The 20,428-nt window shown below is 42.8% G+C and overlaps 1 protein-coding gene across 2 annotated transcripts in view; it reads right to left on the minus strand.

Moving 5' to 3' along the window:
* Positions 1-4,874: 4,874 nt before the first annotated feature.
* LOC110525419 (cAMP-specific 3',5'-cyclic phosphodiesterase 4D) overlaps positions 4,875-20,428 on the minus strand; it is a 53,033-nt gene continuing 37,479 nt past the window's right edge. Inside the window, exons 6-14 of one of the 2 annotated variants that reach the window (XM_036979562.1) lie at positions 19,798-19,910; positions 10,170-10,263; positions 9,859-10,037; positions 9,550-9,648; positions 9,273-9,437; positions 8,988-9,087; positions 8,449-8,603; positions 7,919-8,224; positions 4,875-7,754 (exon numbers count right to left, since the gene is read on the minus strand). In XM_036979562.1, coding sequence (XP_036835457.1) covers positions 7,275-7,754; positions 7,919-8,224; positions 8,449-8,603; positions 8,988-9,087; positions 9,273-9,437; positions 9,550-9,648; positions 9,859-10,037; positions 10,170-10,263; positions 19,798-19,910 — 1,691 coding nt within the window. In that variant the 3' untranslated portion in view covers positions 4,875-7,274. Of the gene's footprint in view, positions 7,755-7,918; positions 8,225-8,448; positions 8,604-8,987; positions 9,088-9,272; positions 9,438-9,549; positions 9,649-9,858; positions 10,038-10,169; positions 10,264-14,332; positions 14,682-19,797; positions 19,911-20,428 lie in introns of those variants that run through there. The other variant, XM_036979563.1, reaches the window with a different exon arrangement.

Below are 20,428 nucleotides of genomic sequence, written 5' to 3' on the forward strand. Positions count from 1 at the left end.
GTCCACCCAACTACCTCATCCCCATATTGTTATTTTTTTCTCTTTTGCACCCCAGTATCAATACTTGCACATCATCATCTGGACATATATCACTCCAGTGCTAAATTGTAATTATTTCGCCACTACGGCCTTTTCATTGCCTTACCTCCCTAATCTTACTACATTTGCACACACTGTATATAGACTTTTCTATTGTGTTATTGACTGTACGTTTGTTTATTCCATGTGTAACTCTGTGTTGTTGTTCTTGTCGCACTACTTTGCTTTATCTTGGCCAGGTCGCAGTTGTAAATGAGAACTTGTTCTCAACTTTTTTTTATTTTTAAAACAAGCTTTCCCTATGGTTCAGTTGTTTAAGCTGGTCAGCTTTTCTAATTGAGGCTGAGGTAGGATTGCTTTGGTGTAGGGACTTGTAGTGAGTGGTTCGCCATGGGGTAGTCCTTGTCACCTACATGTATGGGGTATTTATGTTTAGCCAAACGATCCTGGAGATGTGGACATGTGCACAGTGGACATCCCAGTCTGTAGATGACATAGGTGGTATTGCAGTTAATATAAAATGTTTGATTTGATATTATGTTAGAGGCTGTATCAACAAAATCGTTTCATGTAGCCTACAATATTCCTGCAACAAAGATCCTCTTCTCTGAAAAGGTCATTTTTGATGGGGATCAATTTTACATATTATTTGACATGGACAATGCACATTGATCTAGAGGAAAAGGAAACACACACCTAATTAGGCAAGGTGCTGGCTAGCGAAGTGGGAAACTTGAAAATAAAGGAGAGCCGCACACTCTAAGAGCTCAGATGCAAAAACATTACATCTTTGCATCTGAGCTCTCCTTTATTTTCAATGCACATTGATCAACATTTCTGTAAATATGCCAGATTTAACCAGCTAGGTAGTTGTAGTCCCTGGGTAGGTAGATAAAACATTTTAAAAAGTATAGTAAACATTTAATAAGCATTCATTCTACAGCTGCACTGCCGACCACAATATATACCCTGAGCAAACAGAAGATGGCACTACTAAGCCAACAAAGGTCTGCTTGTCTGAAAAGTTCATATGGACATGTATTTTGATTATACAGTAGCACTCTCCAGATCCCTGCTTACCCTATATATACCACAGGAAGCTTCTGAGGGGAGAAAGGCTGGAATTGAGTGAATGGAATGGTATCAAACACATGTAAATCATGTTTGATACAATTCTATTTATTCCATTCCAATGATTACTATGAGCCCGTCCTCCCCAAATAAGGTGCCACTTGCAGCCTGTGACTTATACCCTGAGCAAACAGAAAATGTCACTGCTCATATGAATGGAATCTGTATTTTTTTTAAAACTGTCGGTATCTGGTGTGACCACCATTTGCCTCATGTAGCACGGCATTTCCTTTGCATAGAGTTGATCAGGCTGTTGATTGTGGCCTGTGGAATGTTGTCCCACTCCTCTTCAAAGGCTTTGCGAAGTTGCTGGATTTTGGCAGGAACTGGAACACACTGTTGTTTACGTCAATCCAGAGCATCCCAAACATGGTCAATGGTGACATGTATGGTGATAATGCAGGCCACGGAAGAACTGGGACATTTTCAACTTCAAGGAATTGTGTACAGATCCTTGTGACATGGGGCTGTGCATTATCATGCTGAAACATGAGGTGATGGTGGCGGGTGAATGGCACGACAATGGGCATCAGGATCTTTGTGCATTCAAATTGCAATCAATAAAATGAAATTGTGTTCATTGTCTGTAGCTTATGCCTGCACATACCATAACCCCACCGCCACCATGGGGAAAACCGCTCACCCACACTAAACCATTCACGTGGTCTGCGGTTGTAAGGCCGTTTGGACGTACTACCAAATGATCTAAAACGACGTTGGAGGCAGCTTATGGTAGAGAAATTAACTTTCAATTCTCTGGCAACAGCTCTGGTGGACATTTCTGCAGTCAGCATGCCAATTGCAAGCTCACACAAAACTTGAGACATCTGTGGCATTGTGTTCTGTGACAAAACTGCACATTTTAGAGCGGTCTTTTATTACCCCCAGCACAAGGTGCACCTGTGTAATGATAATGGTTTTCAATCAGCTTCTTGATATGCCTCACTTGTCCGGTGGATGGATTATCTTGGCAAAGGAGAAATACTCACGAACAGGGATGTAAACAAATTTGTGCACAACATTTGAGGGAAATAAGCTTTTTGCGCATAAGGAACATTTCTGGGATATTTTATTTCAGCTCATGAAACATGGGACCAACACTTTACATGTTGCCTTTATATTTTTGTTCAGTGTATTTCTGAATCTGTCATAATGACTAACCAGTCATCATCCCTGCTCCAAGCCAACTTCACTTAAAGATTGTTTAGAATCATCATCATCATCACAGACAGGCTTATCTTTACTAAATAAACTGTACAAGTTCCTATATAATGACACAGAAGAGACCAACGGGTAGGCAGAATCAACCCATGCTTTTATTTCATCTGTTGCATATAAAAACATTTTTTCTTCAGTTTTCTTTTTTTTTTACTGAAAGTTTATGATCTACAGTGCTATCCAATAGACTGCAATTAACAAGGAATCCATTAAAATAACTTTATATTGTCTTGTGAAACTTCCAGACAAGTTGGCATTCTAAAGACAACCCAAAAATAATTGTCCTGAAGACCTTTTTGAAGTTACAGTTTGTGTGTTACAGTTTGTGTATTTCTTTCATCCCATAAGAACACAAAATGAGAAAAGAACCCACCGCTTCCATTGGTCCAGGGCTGTTTAGAATCTACAGTATGCGTGTCAAAATAAGAGTCCCCATCGAAGGACGTGTTTTTAGGATGACACCCCCCCTTACCCCCACCCCACCTCACTCCATAATTACTAGCCTTCTCCTCTTTAAGCAGAACGATGACAGTGGTTTTGGATATTGCATGTGGTATGAGTGAACGTGCTTGCCAAGCATGGCTGAGTAGCACATCATGAGTGTTTCAGCCTAAATAAATGCAGCAGTGACTGAACACGTGGATGTGTCTCTACGTCTTGGTGCTTCACAACCCTATAGGATCCACCGTCCCCACAGATCCCCACAGATCCAGCTTGGCCCGAGTCGACCTGGAACTCCACAGCCATGACCTCCATTTTCAAACTTGACAACAGAATGTGTAGCCACGTGCTGCCTTTTTTTTTCATGTTCACATAATATTTCTGATTTGGCTGTGAAGGAAAAAGGCAACATTATTTCATGAATTCCTTTCACAACTCGAGGCCATTGTCTGGGTCAGGTCAGCTCAAACCACAAGACTACCTAATGCAGCAAACGAGGAGAAGAAAAAGAAAAGAGACACTAAAACATGGCATGTTGAATTTAAGGCACAGCCCATGGGCCAAGGAACAGCTTCCTCTAAAAAAACTATTTGGCTTTCCCCTGTCCTCCTTCGCTCTGAGCAAGCGTCTCAGATAACCAATACCAATGGATAATTTTACACTGAATAAGCATGTGTAATAAACATTCTCTCAACAAGAGGTACGCAATACAGCCACACCATCACCATAAGGGATGATAAGAGTAAATAATTTACAACCAACAGCATCATGATGAGAATAATAATAATTATAGTATATACAACACAATAAATATATGTTTGTAAACAGAGATACAACCAGATAAGTGGTATTATGGTAAGGTCATCGGGTGAGGATGGAGAAAAACAACTTGGCACAAGAACATAAGAATGAAATAAAACATTTCAAATTACACATTTCTTTTCAAATAAGCACTCTAACAATTCTTGAATTTTTTATACTCTATGTACATATTTAGAGAAAAAAAGCCTATTTGGGTATAGTAACTGGAAAGCCTGTACAGCGGTCTATGCTACAGCGAGAGCTTGACTGTACCGCCTTTATATGGCAAGAAAGACACAACTAATACAAAAATATATAAATAAATAATAGCATCAATTGTAATACCAACAACAATAGAAATGTGTAAAAGAAAGTCTCTTGGCTGAAGTGTAAAGAGTCTTGTTCAAGCCCAATGAGGACGTGAGTTTTGGCGAGTTTAAAAAAAAAAAAAAAAGTGAAATAGTGAGATATGAAAACATCAAGGCATTATCTATAGCCGACCTGTCTTCTTATGAGACCACTGCACCATGGAGCTGATTGTCTTGTGTTCTTGGTCAAAACAAACAAATCCAAGGTTAGTGTGAGGACAATGACAGAGGGTCATGAACAGTCAAAATTATGTTTTAAATCAAACTGGATGATATTTGGATAAAACCAAATCAAAATACAATGATCAGAAGTATGAAAAATTACTGTTGCTTCTACATTGAAAAAGTTTGGGTCCCCTCCCCCATGTCAAACACTTGGATTCAGGATTATTAAAGGGATAGGGTGACATCACCCTAACTCTAATTTTAACACACCAACGGTTACATGATATTCTCTTACCTAATTTAAATAAGTACCGCCTTGTTACCAACATTTTAGAAAGAGTGTTTGCGGAGGGGTTTGGTTTATATAGCTACTCTACTGTTGCCAAATTTAGACTGTAGGGTGTCAGCAAATATAATTAAAAGTCTACACTATTCATCTATGGCAAAGATACTTACATGTCTCCCCTTTCATCTGTGTCTGGTGTTAGCTAGTGGCTAGTGTTAGCTAGTGGCTAGTGTTAGCTAGTAGCTAGCTAGGTCTTCATCTGTGTCTGGTGTTAGCTAGTGGCTAGCTAGGTTTTCATCTGTGTCTGGTGTTAGCTAGTGGCTAGCTAGGTCTTCATCTGTGTCTGGTGTTAGCTAGTGATTAGCTAGGTTTTCATCTGTGTCTGGTGTTAGCTAGTGGCTAGCTAGGTATTCATCTGTGTCTGGTGTTAGCTAGTGGCTAGCTAGGTCTTCATCTGTGTCTGGTGTTAGCTAGTGGCTAGCTAGGTCTTCATCTGTGTCTGGTGTTAGCTAGTGGCTAGCTAGGTCTTCAGACAGCATGGAACAAAAGGGGGGAGGGTCGAACACAACTATGACGCAGTTGTCATGTCAACACATCTGTCAGTGCTGCTGTGAACCGCATCACAAGAGACATGCCGAATGGGAGATTAAAATATGTACATCATTGATGCAATTTCAATGTTGTTTGAGTTGCTTTGTGTTTCACCAAATCTGCTTGAGATTATTTTACTGCAACACTGCTCACTGCATTCAAGTTTCAGGACAGAGGCCTTTCTAAGAGCTGTCAATCAAGTCAAGCTCATGAACATTAGCTGCTCACCTTAAAACTTCCTGGTAGTTATTTGTTTGTTGTTGAACATTTCTATCCCCCCAAAAAATATTATGAGTGATATCTTAGTCACTCAAAAGGCTATTTTACATGGGAATCAGAATGGCTGTGACCGCTAATGTGTGAAAACATCAACCATGAAGTACATTGGAAAATATTACTGACCTGCAGTAAGGGCTGTGGACAATTCCATTTGAAGTAAATTCAGGATATGAATTGAAATTCCTATTCAAGAGCTATTTATTTTCAATGAGGAACTTTCAATTATTGAACCGGAATTGATTTGTTTCTTATTAGCACTCACAAATGTTGCTGTAATAATGACTGTCACTGTACATATTTCAGACATCTCACAAAGCTATTACTTTATCTGAGGGATTTGAAAGATTAATCTCTGTGTTTATTATTATTTATTATTATTGAACTATTATTCAATAAATTGCGTCCCGAATATGAAATCGAATTGACCACCTCCCTACACCACAATCAGGACATGGAGACATGATTGACAAGTAATAGGAAATAAGGTCACCATGTGCGTAGCACAAAAAGTGTCGCAAGCCGCCAAATTACCAAAATTCTATTATAACATTGCTATAGGTATCAAACCCCCCATAGACTTCCACAGTACAGCAGAGTGTGGTGACATCACCTCTGTACACTTGCAGCACTCCAATGCAGCACTCCAATGCAGCACTCCAATGCAGCACTCCAATGCAGCACTCCAATGCTTCTAACAAGCATTGCATTGTAAGATGACATGCGCTCATATTTACTGCAGGCAACAATAAGTAGAACTTCAAGGATTCTTTCTGGTCAGTCATACAAAATGATTTCATTCAACGTAAAGTCAAGTATGTGTCAACATGTGACATGTTTTTCTTCAGGGAAAACAATCCTTGAAATGATTGTTGCACGATTATGACAACCGAACATGGGGACAGTGGTATGGGAGTAATTGTGTAAATGCTTTTTTGATGAACGTGCAATCCCAAATCAAGCCCTAGCACCTACCCTTTAGGCCCTCCTGTAGATCTGAGAGGATTGGATCCGCTAATATCTATCCGATCCTCTCAGATCTACTGCGTAGAGGGTAGGGGCAAGGGCTTGATTTGTAAGTCTGAGAATACTCCCCAATACTCCCCCAAAACAATAAAAAGTTACCCTTTTACACACAGAAAAGCAGTGGCAGATGAGGCATTTCTCATCAACAGTTTTCAAGTGCCTTTCAAATGTTTTCAAAAGTCACTTTTTTTTCTTGGTTATAACAAAAGTAGAATCTACAATAGATCTCCATGTTATGTATGGTACGATACAAAAACTCTATCGAGGTTAAACCTAGCATTAGAGCTGTAAGATCTTAGCCTTTTTAGTCAGGTTTTCAAGGAAGACTTCAACTTCAGAAAAGTGTCTTGATAAATTCCCACAATGCATTTTTCTCTCAATGTGCTGCAGCGCCTCTCTCCATCCTGTCCTGTTGGGATTTCATTCATCCAGACCACACAACAACGTAGCGTGTTGCTTTGCTGATAAATACAAACAACTAAGAAAAACAGACACTATAGTCACTTCTGAAGAATGGGCACTTAATAACACACAGAAACACCGCCATTGGTCAGCCAAGGCTGAAAGGAGTAGAGATATATGAACAGCATGAAACACACTCTAAACTCTAATCATAATCCTTCATGTAACTTCAACACACTAGGACTAGGTTTTGAAGTGAAATAACACACAAACTACTCCGGTACAAACGGGAATGGAAAAAAGTTTTCCTGAGTGCAAAAAAGTTGTAGAAGTACCAGTGGGTGTGTCTGAGAAGCTGACCAAGGATGAGGAGGGAGGAGTGGCCAAGGGGTGAACAGCGTGCGCTTTGGAACCCTAAACATAAATATATCAAAGAAATAACAGACATAGTCCATAAATCCCCCAAAATACTCTAGAAATAATAATCTCTGGTTACTAAGAAGAAAAGTTTAGTTGCAGTGCATACACTGCTATGTATCGTCTGGTTTCTCCTCGCCCTTCTCTTCCCCTTCCTCCCCCTCCTCTTCCTCCTCCACTACACAAGGTTGTGATGAAGAGGACTCTCCCTCCACTTCCTCTTCCTCCTCCTCCCCCACCTGTTCGTCCAGTAGTATCTCTGTCGACTCTGAGTCCTGCGTACAGAGTGTTTTTGAGTCACTACAACTGTTCTCCTCTTCTTCATCCTCTTCCTCGGGTTGGCTGCCACTGTCCTTCTCCGTGTCTGATTCCCCGTCCTCCTCCAGGGTGAGTTCAAACTGGAACTTGTCCCCTCCAGGGGGGCGGCTGCCGTCCTCAGGCTCGTCCAGGGTGGGTGAGGGGCTCTGGGGGATGGTGCTCTGGTACCACTCCCTGTTGTCCTCCAGAGTGTCCAGGATGTCCTGAGCGTCAGGGTGGACCAGATCTGCCCATGTCTCCCATAGAGGGTGGACGATGTAGTCAATAAAGCCCACCTGGAGAGAGGACAGAGAGGGTTAGGGTTAGTGAAAAACAATAGAAAGGATTTGTGTGTGTGCGTGTGTTTGGTGTTTGCGTGTTGTTTGGGGTTGTATGAGTGTTTTGGTGTGGTTTGTTTCAAAGCAGAGTGAGTGTTTCAGTCCTGGTTTGTTGGGGGTACCTGGCTCTTCTGGACAGAGGCGTTGTGTTTGTCACACATAGGGCTGATCTCCATGCCTCTCTCCCTCTCCCTGTCCCCCTGGGTGAAGAACTCTTCCATGATGCGGTCGGTCCACTGGCGGTACAGCTGCAGGGGCTTGGTGGGGTTACTCAGGTCTGCACAGTGCACCATGTTCTGCAAAACTTGGATCCTGTCAGAGTAGTTGTCCAGGAGTAGAACTCCAGAGCTGGTCACCTTCTTGGTCTCCACCATGGTCTTCAGGTCAGCCAGGAGGTTCATGTGCTTGGACATGTCAGTCGCTAGGACCTGGGAATCACCAGAGACACAACACAGGCTGTCACAATACTGCCAGGGACAAACCAATAGAACACATCTTCTATATTAATGGAGAGTTTGGTAACATCTGATAACATAGAAGAAGTAAACAGTAGCACTCAAGTATAACCATGGACATTTTTTCAACTGATGTGAACACTATTTCAGAGATGTTCCTATTGCTATTGGTTACTGATTACTATCCAGTCACTAACGATGTCGATGACCATCTTGCGCAGTGATTGTCGTTGTTTTTTGGTCAGGTTCTGGAAGATGTCACAGTTCTCTTCCTGAAGCAGCTTGAAGCCCACAGCCAGGTGGTGGTTCTCCAGGACTGACGAGTCATTGTACATGAGGGCCAGCTCTGAGTCTGGGGGACAAACACACATACACTGACTCAGATGTTTGACATGTTCAATGAAGAGGTGTTGTTGAGGTCCTTATAGCTTTAACATAAACAGATCTGGTGTTCTGGCTGACAGAGGCTCATTCTAGTGTTTCCTGACTGACGACTCCTACTGCCTTCGCTGCAGGGCATCCCCCTCTGAACTTCAGGCCACAACGGAGGAGGAGGTGTGTGTTTGTGTGTGTGTGTGCACATGGGTGGATTGAATCTCTCAGTAGGGTTGTTTAGTAACCTGTGTGCTTGAAGTTGAGTGTTAATCCCAAATGCAGGGGAGAGACAGAGGGCATCCATCATGCCTTGTGTAAATCAGTGACGGAACTGTTAAGTCAGGTCTGTATTTAGACTCACTGGTGTTGATGAGGAACTGGTTGGAGACTCCAGGGTGGTCCACGTCATGAATAGCACTGGCAAATATGGCAGCTAGGATCTCCAGGTCTGTGAACACAGCCTGGGAACAGCAGAGAGGACAGTACAGGGTCACACCAGCCATTCAACCAAATAACAGCAATCACAAATCTGTCAGTTACAATCCTGACAAATTAAAGCTGAAGTATATTTTTTGTGGATCTAGGTTTTGTACAAATACAAATGCAGTATTATTGATGAATTGACTGATTGATTGAGGGGTCCAACCTCTAGAGCGGGGGTGGATAGCAGCACGTGAGTGGACTGGGTGACATCAGCAGCATGGATGTTGTTGTGGTAGGCCACATCGCCATGGTAATGGTCTTCTAAGGTCATCAGGTAGGTTATAAAAGTGTCGAGTGGAATTTTAAAAGTTTTTAACAAGTCTCTTTCCTATAAGAAAAACAAAACAAAAACATAATATTGTATTGTAATAGACTGTGGATACAAGTCATGTTAGTACAATCAACAAAAATAAAGCAGATCAAATTTAACTTATCTATACCTGGAATATAGTGTGCATCATGACGGTCAGGGGCCTGTTCCCAGAGAACTGAGTGACTTTGAAAACGTTAAGGCCCCATTTATTTACATCCTCCAGCTCCTGCAAAGGGAAAACAACCATTCTTACACTGATACAGTCGTTTTAGAGCCTCACTCTCTTGGTCTTCTCCTCTTTCTCTATCCCTCCTCTCTAGATCTTTCCCTCCAACCCTCTCCCCTACATGACACTCTATCCCTCTTTCTCCCTCACCCTGTCTCTTCATGTCTCCTCGCCCTCCCTTTCCTAACCCTCTCTCCCACTGCTGCCCACCTTAGCCAGTTCGTCCTCTGTCTCGCTCTTGACTCCGAAGCGGGGTATGTTAGAGTTGGTGAGGCTGGAGCTGTGCTGCAGTTTCTTCACTCCACTGATCTCAGACATGGGTCTATTCTTCTTGTCTTCCTTCTCCTTCTGCGTCTGGGGTGTCGGCATCTCCACCTCGTGCTGCTTGTCTGTGTCAAACACATAGAATAAGAGACAGTGAGTGAGATATCCAATAGGGTGCCATTTGGGACACAGCTCTGGTCTCTCTACAGGGTCCAGAATGAGCAGGGAGGAGCCCAGTGGTAACTGTGGTCACTCACCCAGGAAGGTGCTGGAGATGAACTCTGACACCTGGTTCCCTGAGCGACTCATCTCAGACAGGTGGCTGAGCTCCCTGTTCAACATTCTCTTGAACTGGAACACAACACACACACACACACACACACACACACACACACACACACACACACACACACACACACACACACACACACACACACACACACATACACACATACACACACACACAGAGAGAAGGGGTTACAGTGTACCAGGAAAAAAAATATGGAGTTACATTCTGCACTGGATGTGTCAATCATGATTTTGTATGATTTAAGTTAACTTGGTGGAATCCTGAAGCACAAATTGGAGGATTCTGTATGGCCATATCTGCCATTGAGGGCCAAAGTCATATTTTATATATATTTTTTATTATTATTTTACACCCCGTTCTTGTCTCATCGCTGCAACTCCCCAACAGGCTCGGGAGAGGCAAAAGTGGAGTCATCAGTCCTTCGAAAAATTAGACCCGGCCCACCACATGGAGTCGCTAGAGTGTGATGAGTGTGATGAGCCAAGTTAAAGCCCCACCTGCCAAACCCTCCCCTAACCCAGATGACACTAGGCCAATTGTGCACTGTCCTTTGGGACTCCCAAAGTGGTACAGCCTGGGAATGAACCCAGGTCTGTAGTAATGCCTCTAGCACTGTGATGCAGTGCCTTAGACCACTGCGCCACTCGGGAGGCCCCAGCTAAAGTAATTTCTAAAGGTAGGAGAGTCTTTTAGAAGGGAAACAGCAGACACTGTGAGACACCACACTTTAATCTGTGAGACACCACACTTTAATCAGTACTATTACAGCATGCTCCACACACACACACACACACACACACACACACACACACACACACACACACACACACACACACACAGTTGAGAGGTTGAAGGGAGTACAGATCAGGTGAGCTACCTGCTGCACCCCCTTGCTAGCAACAGTTCTGATGTAATCAGTAACCCAATTCTCCGTCACCCATTTTCATTCTCCCTATCCTTTGCTCCCACTCTCCCTCAGTCTCACCCTCTGGAATGGTAGACCCAAATTTAGCTTTGGCCTTCGATTTGGAGGACATTCAGAGGAATCTGTAGCTGAACTCTTAAAAAACAGTGATTGCGAAACCAGGCTGAAGGCTTCAGCGAGCGCTGCGAAGCAGTTCCGTAAAATGATACATTTTATCACACCTTCCCGCAGCGCTCTCTCACCACAGCTACATCAGCGGTCCCAACCCACAAATGTATTTGGTTAAGCACACAGAAGGCTATATGAAGGCTGTATCTAGTTATATGTATCTAGTTTCACACATACAGTGCCTTGCGAAAGTATTCGGCCCCCTTGAACTTTGCGACCTTTTGCCACATTTCAGGCTTCAAACATAAAGATATAAAACTGTATTTTTTTGTGAAGAATCAACAACAAGTGGGACACAATCATGAAGTGGAACAACATTTATTGGATATTTCAAACTTTTTTAACAAATCAAAAACTGAAAAATTGGGCGTGCAAAATTATTCAGCCCCTTTACTTTCAGTGCAGCAAACTCTCTCCAGAAGTTCAGTGAGGATCTCTGAATGATCCAATGTTGACCTAAATGACTAATGATGATAAATACAATCCACCTGTGTGTAATCAAGTCTCCGTATAAATGCACCTGCACTGTGATAGTCTCAGAGGTCCGTCAAAAGCGCAGAGAGCATCATGAAGAACAAGGAACACACCAGGCAGGTCCGAGATACTGTTGTGAAGAAGTTTAAAGCCGGATTTGGATACAAAAAGATTTCCCAAGCTTTAAACATCCCAAGGAGCACTGTGCAAGCGATAATATTGAAATTGAAGGAGTATCAGACCACTGCAAATCTACCAAGACCTGGCCGTCCTTTTAAACTTTCAGCTCATACAAGGAGAAGACTGATCAGAGATGCAGCCAAGAGGCCCATGATCACTCTGGATGAACTGCAGAGATCTACAGCTGAGGTGGGAGACTCTGTCCATAGGACAACAATCAGTCGTATATTGCACAAATCTGGCCTTTATGGAAGAGTGGCAAGAAGAAAGCCATTTCTTAAAGATATCCATAAAAAGTGTTGTTTAAAGTTTGCCACAAGCCACCTGGGAGACACACCAAACATGTGGAAGAAGGTGCTCTGGTCAGATGAAACCAAAATTGAACTTTTTGGCAACAATGCAAAACGTTATGTTTGGCGTAAAAGCAACACAGCTGAACACACCATCCCCACTGTCAAACATGGTGGTGGCAGCATCATGGTTTGGGCCTGCTTTTCTTCAGCAGGGACAGGGAAGATGGTTAAAATTGATGGGAAGATGGATTGAGCCAAATACAGGACCATTCTGGAAGAAAATCTGATGGAGTCTGCAAAAGACCTGAGACTGGGATGGAGATTTGTCTTCCAACAAGACAATGATCCAAAACATAAAGCAAAATCTACAATGGAATGGTTCAAAAATAAACATATCCAGGTGTTAGAATGGCCAAGTCAAAGTCCAGACCTGAATCCAATCGAGAATCTGTGGAAAGAACTGAAAACTGCTGTTCACAAATGCTCTCCATCCAACCTCACTGAGCTCGAGCTGTTTTGCAAGGAGGAATGGGAGAAAATGTCAGTCTCTCGATGTGCAAAACTGATAGAGACATACCCCAAGTGACTGTACAAGTACAAGTACAGCTGTAATCGCAGCAAAAGGTGGCGCTACAAAGTATTAACTTAAGGGGGCTGAATAATTTTGCACGCCCAATTTTTCAGTTTTTGATTTGTTCAAAAAGTTTGAAATATCCAATAAATGTCGTTCCACTTCATGATTGTGTCCCACTTGTTGTTGATTCTTCACAAAAAAATACAGTTTTATATCTTTATGTTTGAAGCCTGAAATGTGGCAAAAGGTCGCAAAGTTCAAGGGAGCCGAATACTTTCGCAAGGCACTGTATATAGGCTATAATTTGTAAATTAGATTTAGCTACAATATCCCATCGTAAGTAGATAAAGCCCAATAACCTATAGTGATATTTCTAAGAGCGTCTACTATTACAATATGATATTACAATATTATTTTGGGACAATATTTTATCGATATTTGTCTCCAAGTATTGATTAATAAAATCTAATTTTTTGGGGCTACTGTAGGTAGCGTTAGCTAGCGCTAGTCGGCTGTACCTGCACCAAAACTCCGATATCTTTCATCCTATAGCTGGTTCTCCATATTCTTTTAAAATAGTGAGCCAACATGTTTTTAGCACTATTATTTCCCTGACTGATCGGAACTTGTTTTCTCATGCTCTCTATTGTCTCTCTGCAGCAGGTATTGACAGCAATGTGTTTTGAACGTCAAAATCATAGTCAAATCGTGAGAATCATGAGAATATCGTATCGTGAGGTCCCTGGCAATTTTCCAGCCCTAGCGTCTGCTGTCCTCAACTGTAGTGCTGACAACATTTACATTTTATTCTAAACCTGGCAATTGTTGACCCCGCGTTAGCCTGGGATTTGAACTCAACACCTTCAAGCGACCTTATCCAATGATCAAACAGACGTACACTGTGTATATGAGTGTGGAACAAAGTGCTGGACATCTCTGTATCGCTGGACATGTTGGTGAAGCTTGAATCTTCCCTTCCTTACAATTGAGTCGCTGCAATTATTTTGGTACCCAAAGCAAAATAATCTTTGCTCTAGAAAGTGACTGCCGTTGATACATGCCTTTGATATTCACCAATACACTCAATGCCACCCTTTCCCACACAGCAAATCCCTTTTCCTGCATTTCATACCAAAACTAGTCCCTGTAAGCTATAAGCTATAAGTCATGTGGCCATACTGTTCCACAGAGACATCTGTAGCCGGCAGTGAGAGCAACACCATTATCACACCAACTGGGGGGAGCTGCAGACGACACACCCAGCCACACTAACATTTATTTATAATGCCAGAAGTATAGATGGATTATAACATAACACCATTGTCTCTCTATTTACAGCTCAAATAAACAAAGTTCAAGTGGATGTCAGGGACAAGCCTGCTTTTCCTTTGTCTGGTAATGACATCATTCTCACCTCATCAGAGGAATGATGGCTGCTTTTTCAGAAAACAATATATTAATAGTATTAGAATAATAAAATCCACCTCACATCTTACCTTGATAAATCCCCAGGACACAGAGAGCAGGTAGTTGGCCTCAGGCATTTTGAAAAAACAAAATATGTGGTCCAAATATAAAGAGAACAGGCAGAATAGAGCCAGCTACAGCACAGAAAAACAGGCGAGAGAGACCACCAGCAAAAGCAGCTCAATACAGCGAGAGCACAGAGTCCATGAATAAGAGGAGCTTTGAGGTGTACAGCAGGTCCATCCACTGAACACAGTCTGTCATATCTGCTCCGTTCCTCCCTATTGGGAAAGCAATAGTCCAGGATCCTGACTGGGGCACTGCACTCTGGGGTAGCAGGGGACAGAGTGTAGGTGCCCGGGGCTCTGATGAGAGCATCCTCTCTCTCTCTCTCACTCACACTCTCACTCTCTCTCACACACACACACACACACACACACACACACACACACACACACACACACACACACACACACACACACACACACACACACACACACACACACACACACACACACAGCTGGGGTGTGTGAATAATAGATGAAGTGAGAGGAGGATGCTTGGATGCTGCTGGTGCTCGTGGAGCGAGAAGGTCTCCTGTCAATGGCTTGTAAATAAGGCTGCTTCTGCCTGTCTATCACACACACAGCTGCTGCCCTCATCCACACACACAGCCTATCAGGGAGAGGAAAGGGAAAACAGTGAGCTCATCACCACAGCTAATTGGCTGGACAGGAGCAGAGTGAGCTCATCCTTCTGTGTAATTGGTTGAGGTCGAGGTTGGAAGTTAGTCCTCTGAGGAGTTTTTTTCCTCATATTTTTTATTTTTGTGTGCAGTACAGCGGGATGGGGACATACTGTTTGCTTGTGCTGTGTGTGTGTCATCTAGCTGAGGTAATCTGTGAGACATTTGCTGGAAGCGGAGATTGTCTCATCTTGGTCATGCAATATTCACACTGAAAATAATTCAGGCACATTTCCTGGGAGAAAACCACACGTTTAAATCCCATTAAACTTTCACAAGTCATGAGCATCACTGGACTGTCTGGAACAGTTAGTACAGCATAGAGAATAGTGTATGCCACTTCACTAAGGGTCATACATGAAGCTGGTTTCCATTTGTTTGACTATGAGACCATGGATTTGTCCTTTGGTCAAAAGAAGTGCACTATATAGGGAATATGGTCCCATTTGGGACACAACCATGGTCCAGAGTTGTATGGCGAGCTTTCTCTGAACTGGGGATGGGTACAGCACCACGGTATGTGTACATCTGAAGCAGTTTGGATGGAGTATGGATGGATGGTAGTCAGAACACATTGAAATCATTAACAGAGGAAAAGTGAGCAGGATAGAGTTTTGCTTAAATTAACATGCCACCTCAAAGTATTTAGAATGGCAAACTAGACTGGTGGGGAAGACTTACACTATTCGTTTTCTACCTAAAACAATGAAGTAAAGCTTTGGAACAACCAAAATACCCTCAGTAGATGGTAGACAGACAGAGCCACTATATCAGTGTGAGGGTACTGTCGTGTCTCAGATTACTTTACACCTTGCGTCCCCAAAGGTGCCCAGAATGGAATGTGGGTAGTTTCAGCTGCTGGAACAGATGAGACTGCTGGTCACCCTTTGAGAGAGATATAGCGCCTCTGCCTGGGTCCAAGAGACTAAGAACAGGCCGTCACAGGCCCACAAAACACCCACGCACGTACAAATGCGTGTGCACACACATGCGCACACACACGCAAACACACACACACACGGTCAGCTAGCTAGCCGGTATGCTATTGATAGCTCAGCGAAGAGGTGTGAACACACACCTTTGGGTAGAAATCACACCATGTTTAGCTGAGACTTGTATGTAATTTGAAGTGGGACCCAAAATAGGAATTCCCTATGGAATATAGACCCAATCAAATGGATCTCATATCTAGAGCTATTGTTTGTTTTCTCACTTTTTTGTGTGCATGTAAAAGCTAACAACATGTACAACAAACACACACACAGTTTACACATGATTCCACATAATGACATATGTCCATTATTAATACAACATGCCCTTTGCTATCAATAACCAATATGTCTTTCTACAATCTCAAGGTAGATCAGGGACAATAATGACATGTGAGTCTGACATGATCAAATAGGTGGCTGAAAAAGACAAGGTGCTCACTAGAAACAGACAGCGATTTCAGACGTTTGAAAAGGTGATGAGAACATTGATGCAGTATATGCCTTTTTCGGCGCTCATCAAAAAATAAAAACGATGGCCCAGAACAGGGCGCCAATCCATGGGGCTTGGAGTCAGAGTGCAGTCCTTAAACCACTGCGCCATGGCAGTTCACAATGCTCTAGCAAGCCATGAGAATACTATGAACATTTTGTCTTAAGTCTTCCCAAAACTATAGCTCGGGGTAGGCTGTCATTGTAAATAACAATTTGTTCTTAATTGACTTGCCTATTTAAATAGAGGTTATTTTAAATAAATAAATAAAAATCCCTAACCTTAACCCCTCAGAATGAATGCCTAAACTGTTAAGCTTTGAGTTGTATCTGTTTTAACCTTGTAACAACTAGTTCAACTACATGTAGTTCACTTCTCCCCAACACTGCCAGTGAATGAAACATAGAATTAGGAATTAGAATACTAGAATGGACTTTAACCTTCTTTTAATGGGACAAATGTCAGCCATTTTGGTCAGGGAGTTGGTCAACCATGGTTTGCCAATGCTGTGATAAGATATTGTGTAAAATAATGTATTTGAAGAAATGATCAGCAAATGTACACTACCGTTCAAAAGTTTGGGGTCACTTAGAAATGTCCTTGTTTTTGAAAGAAAAGCACATTTTATGTCAATTAAAAGAACATAAAATTGATCAGAAATACAGTGTAGACATTGGTAATGTTGTAAATGAGTATTGTAGCTGTAAACGGCAGATTTTTTATGGAATTTCGACATAGGCAGACAGAGGCCCATTATCAGCAACCATCACTCCTGCTTTCCAATGGCACATTGTGTTAGCTAATCAAAGTTTATCATTTTAAAAGGCTAATTGATCAGTCTCAACATCACCAGTCTCAATGACACCAGTCTCAACGTCAACAGTGAAGAGGCGACACCGGGATGCTGGCCTTCTAGGCAGAGTTCCTCTGTTCAGTGTTCTTTTGCCCATCTTAATATTTTATTTTTATTGGCCAGTCTGAGATATGGCTTTATCTTTGCAACTCTGCCTAGAAGGCCAGCATCCCGGACTCGCCTCTTCACTGTTGATGTTGAGACTGGTGTTTTGTGGGTACTATTTAATGAAGCTGCCAGTTAAGGATTTGTGAGGAGTCTGTTTCTCAAACTATTTGGCAATTTGGAGCCTGTAATCAAACCCACAAATGCTGATGCTCCAGATACACAACTAGTCCAAAGGCCCGTTTTATTGCTTCTTTAATCAGAACAACAGTTTTCAGCTGTGCTAACATAATTGCAAAAGGGTTTTCTTATGATCAATTAGCCTTTTAAAATTATAAACTTGGATTAGCTAACACAACGTGTCATTGAAACACAGGAGTAATGGTTGCTGATAATGGGCCTCTGTACGCCTATGTAGATATTCCATAAAAAATTGTCCGTTTCCAGCAACAAAAGTTATTTAAAACATTATTTCTGATAAATTTTATGTTATTTTAATGGACAAAAAATGTGCTTTTCTTTCAAAAACAAGGACATTTCTAAGTGACCCCAAATTTTGAACTCAGTTGGGCATCAGTCCAAAACAAACATTCTCTATGGAATGACATCACTCCTGTGTAAAAATAACTGTGATGTCACCATTGCATACAGTACATGCAATTACACCAGCTAGCTCTTATGAACCCCCAGCCTGTACTCCAAGTTCTACTTAAGTCCTTTATAATGCACACGATGCATTATAATGTACAAAACATTAGGAACATCTTCCAAATATTGAGCAGCATCCCTTTTTGTCTTCAGAAGAGCTTCAATCCGTCAGGACCTGGACTCTACAAGTTGTCAAAAGCGTTACACAGGCATGCTTGTTGACTCCAATGCTTCCCACAGTGTCAAGTTGGCTGGATGTCCATTGGGTGGTGGACCATTCTTGATACACACCACGGGAAACTGTTGAGCGTGAAAAACTAAGCAGCGTTGATGTTCTTGACACATTTAAACCAGTGCACCTGGCACCTACTACCATACCCTTTTCAAAGGCACTTAAATATTTTGTCTTGCCCATTCACCCTCTGAATGGCACACATACACAATCCATGTCTTAATTGTCTCAAGGCTTAAAATTCATTCTTTAACCTGTCTCCTCCCCTTCATCTGCACTGATTGAAGTGGATTTAACAGGTGACATCAATAAGGGATCATAGCTTTCACCTGGATTCACCTGGTCAGTCTATGTCACGGAAAGATTGTTCTTAATGTTTTGTACACTCTGTGTATCACCGGAGGGCACCTTAATTGGGGAGGATGGGCTCATAGTAATGACTGGAACAGAATTCATGGAATGGTATCAAAACACATCAAACACCTGGTTTCCATGTGTTTGATACCATTATATTCACTCCATTCCAGCCATTATTATAAGCCTTCCTGTGCAGTGTATAGCACAATATACGAATACCACAAAATAACACAAATATATATGAATGATACTGCTATTCTGGTATCCAATACTACTGTTCTGTATTTACGGACTGAAATACTTCAATTTGATGTTATAGTCATGAAATGCCATGTTGTAGGTTGATGGTTGTGTGTGTGTATTGGAGCACCATTACTGTGTGCTGGAGTGAGACGGCAAGCCAACCAGGCCTGTGTGTGTTGCTATGGAAACCAGGGATAGCTGTGTGTGCGACAATGCTACAGAGTGACAATGCTACAGAGTAGAGCCTGTGCGTGCGTGCGTGCGTCCGTGCGTGCGTCCGTCCGTCCGTCCGTCCGTCCGTCTGTCTATCTGTCTGTGGCTGTACTGCCATCTGGTAGTGTTACCAGATCTGTGTCTGACTGTGTCCCATCCATTTTTCTGTCTGCCTGCCCCTCCTGTATCTCATGCCCATCCCCCTATTGTGACATCACAGAGTGTGACATCAGCAGGCAGGCAGGCAGTCTCTCAGCAGAGCCCAGAGCTGATCAGCATGCAGCACGTCAAGGCCTTGCTGGAAAGCTGAGCTGAGCATGCTCCCTGCACACCTCCCTCCCTGCATGACAATGCTAGATACAGCTACAGATACTGATACAAAAGAGATGTATGAATTAATACCAATATTAGTACAGATACAACTGTTGGAGAAGAGGCACGAAGAGGCCAGAGAGAGAGAGAAAATAGTTATTGTTGTTGTTGTTCCAACCATGTGGGAAGCCAACAATCTCAATTGCAAATGACAATTGGTCATCCAATTACTCACCTGTTTTAAACAAAAACTAAATAAAATGAAACTAAATATGACACATAAGTGAAAGGTTCTTGTCGTTACCTTGTTGGAGGCCATCTCGCCAACTGAGTGTCTGGTCTGCAGGGTCTCCAGCTGGTCCAGGCACCAGTCCAGCTCCTCCAACGTCTCGGTGGCCAGTTTCTGGTAGGCCTCCTCTGGGGGGACGAGACAGGGGGGCAGGGGGTCAGTACAGGGGCGCTTCAGGGGCCTAGCGCAGGCTGCTGGCCCGGGGTCTGCCTCCCCACACACAGCGATGCTGAGATGCCCCGAGTGGACGCATGGGTGACTCTTCATACTGGTGCAGAGGGGCCAGTAGGAGAGTGAGAGAGGCCAAGTCACAAGTCTGATTTCCACCCCAAGACAGACACCCTGATAGGGAGAGACCAGAGGGGCCTAGAGTCCTGAATCCTATCCCAGAGACCAACACCCTGAACCAGGCTGTTCAAAGCTAGGGACCCCCCCCCCCCCCCCTGTGTCCAAAGGTCCTACTGTCCAAACCTTTGGAGGAATGACAGGGGCGTATAGTCCTGGAACCGTGAGAGACGGGGAACGAACATGGTCAACCAGAGCGGAGTGTAGCACATGGGGATGTGTGAAACATACTCCTCAGCCTCAAGTGTCCCCACTTGCGCCAGTGAATAGCTAGCTTTTCATGTGGTGCTGACTGGTAAGA

Source organism: Oncorhynchus mykiss, chromosome 6, assembly GCF_013265735.2.
Source record: "Oncorhynchus mykiss isolate Arlee chromosome 6, USDA_OmykA_1.1, whole genome shotgun sequence".
Lineage (NCBI taxonomy): Eukaryota > Metazoa > Chordata > Actinopteri > Salmoniformes > Salmonidae > Oncorhynchus > Oncorhynchus mykiss.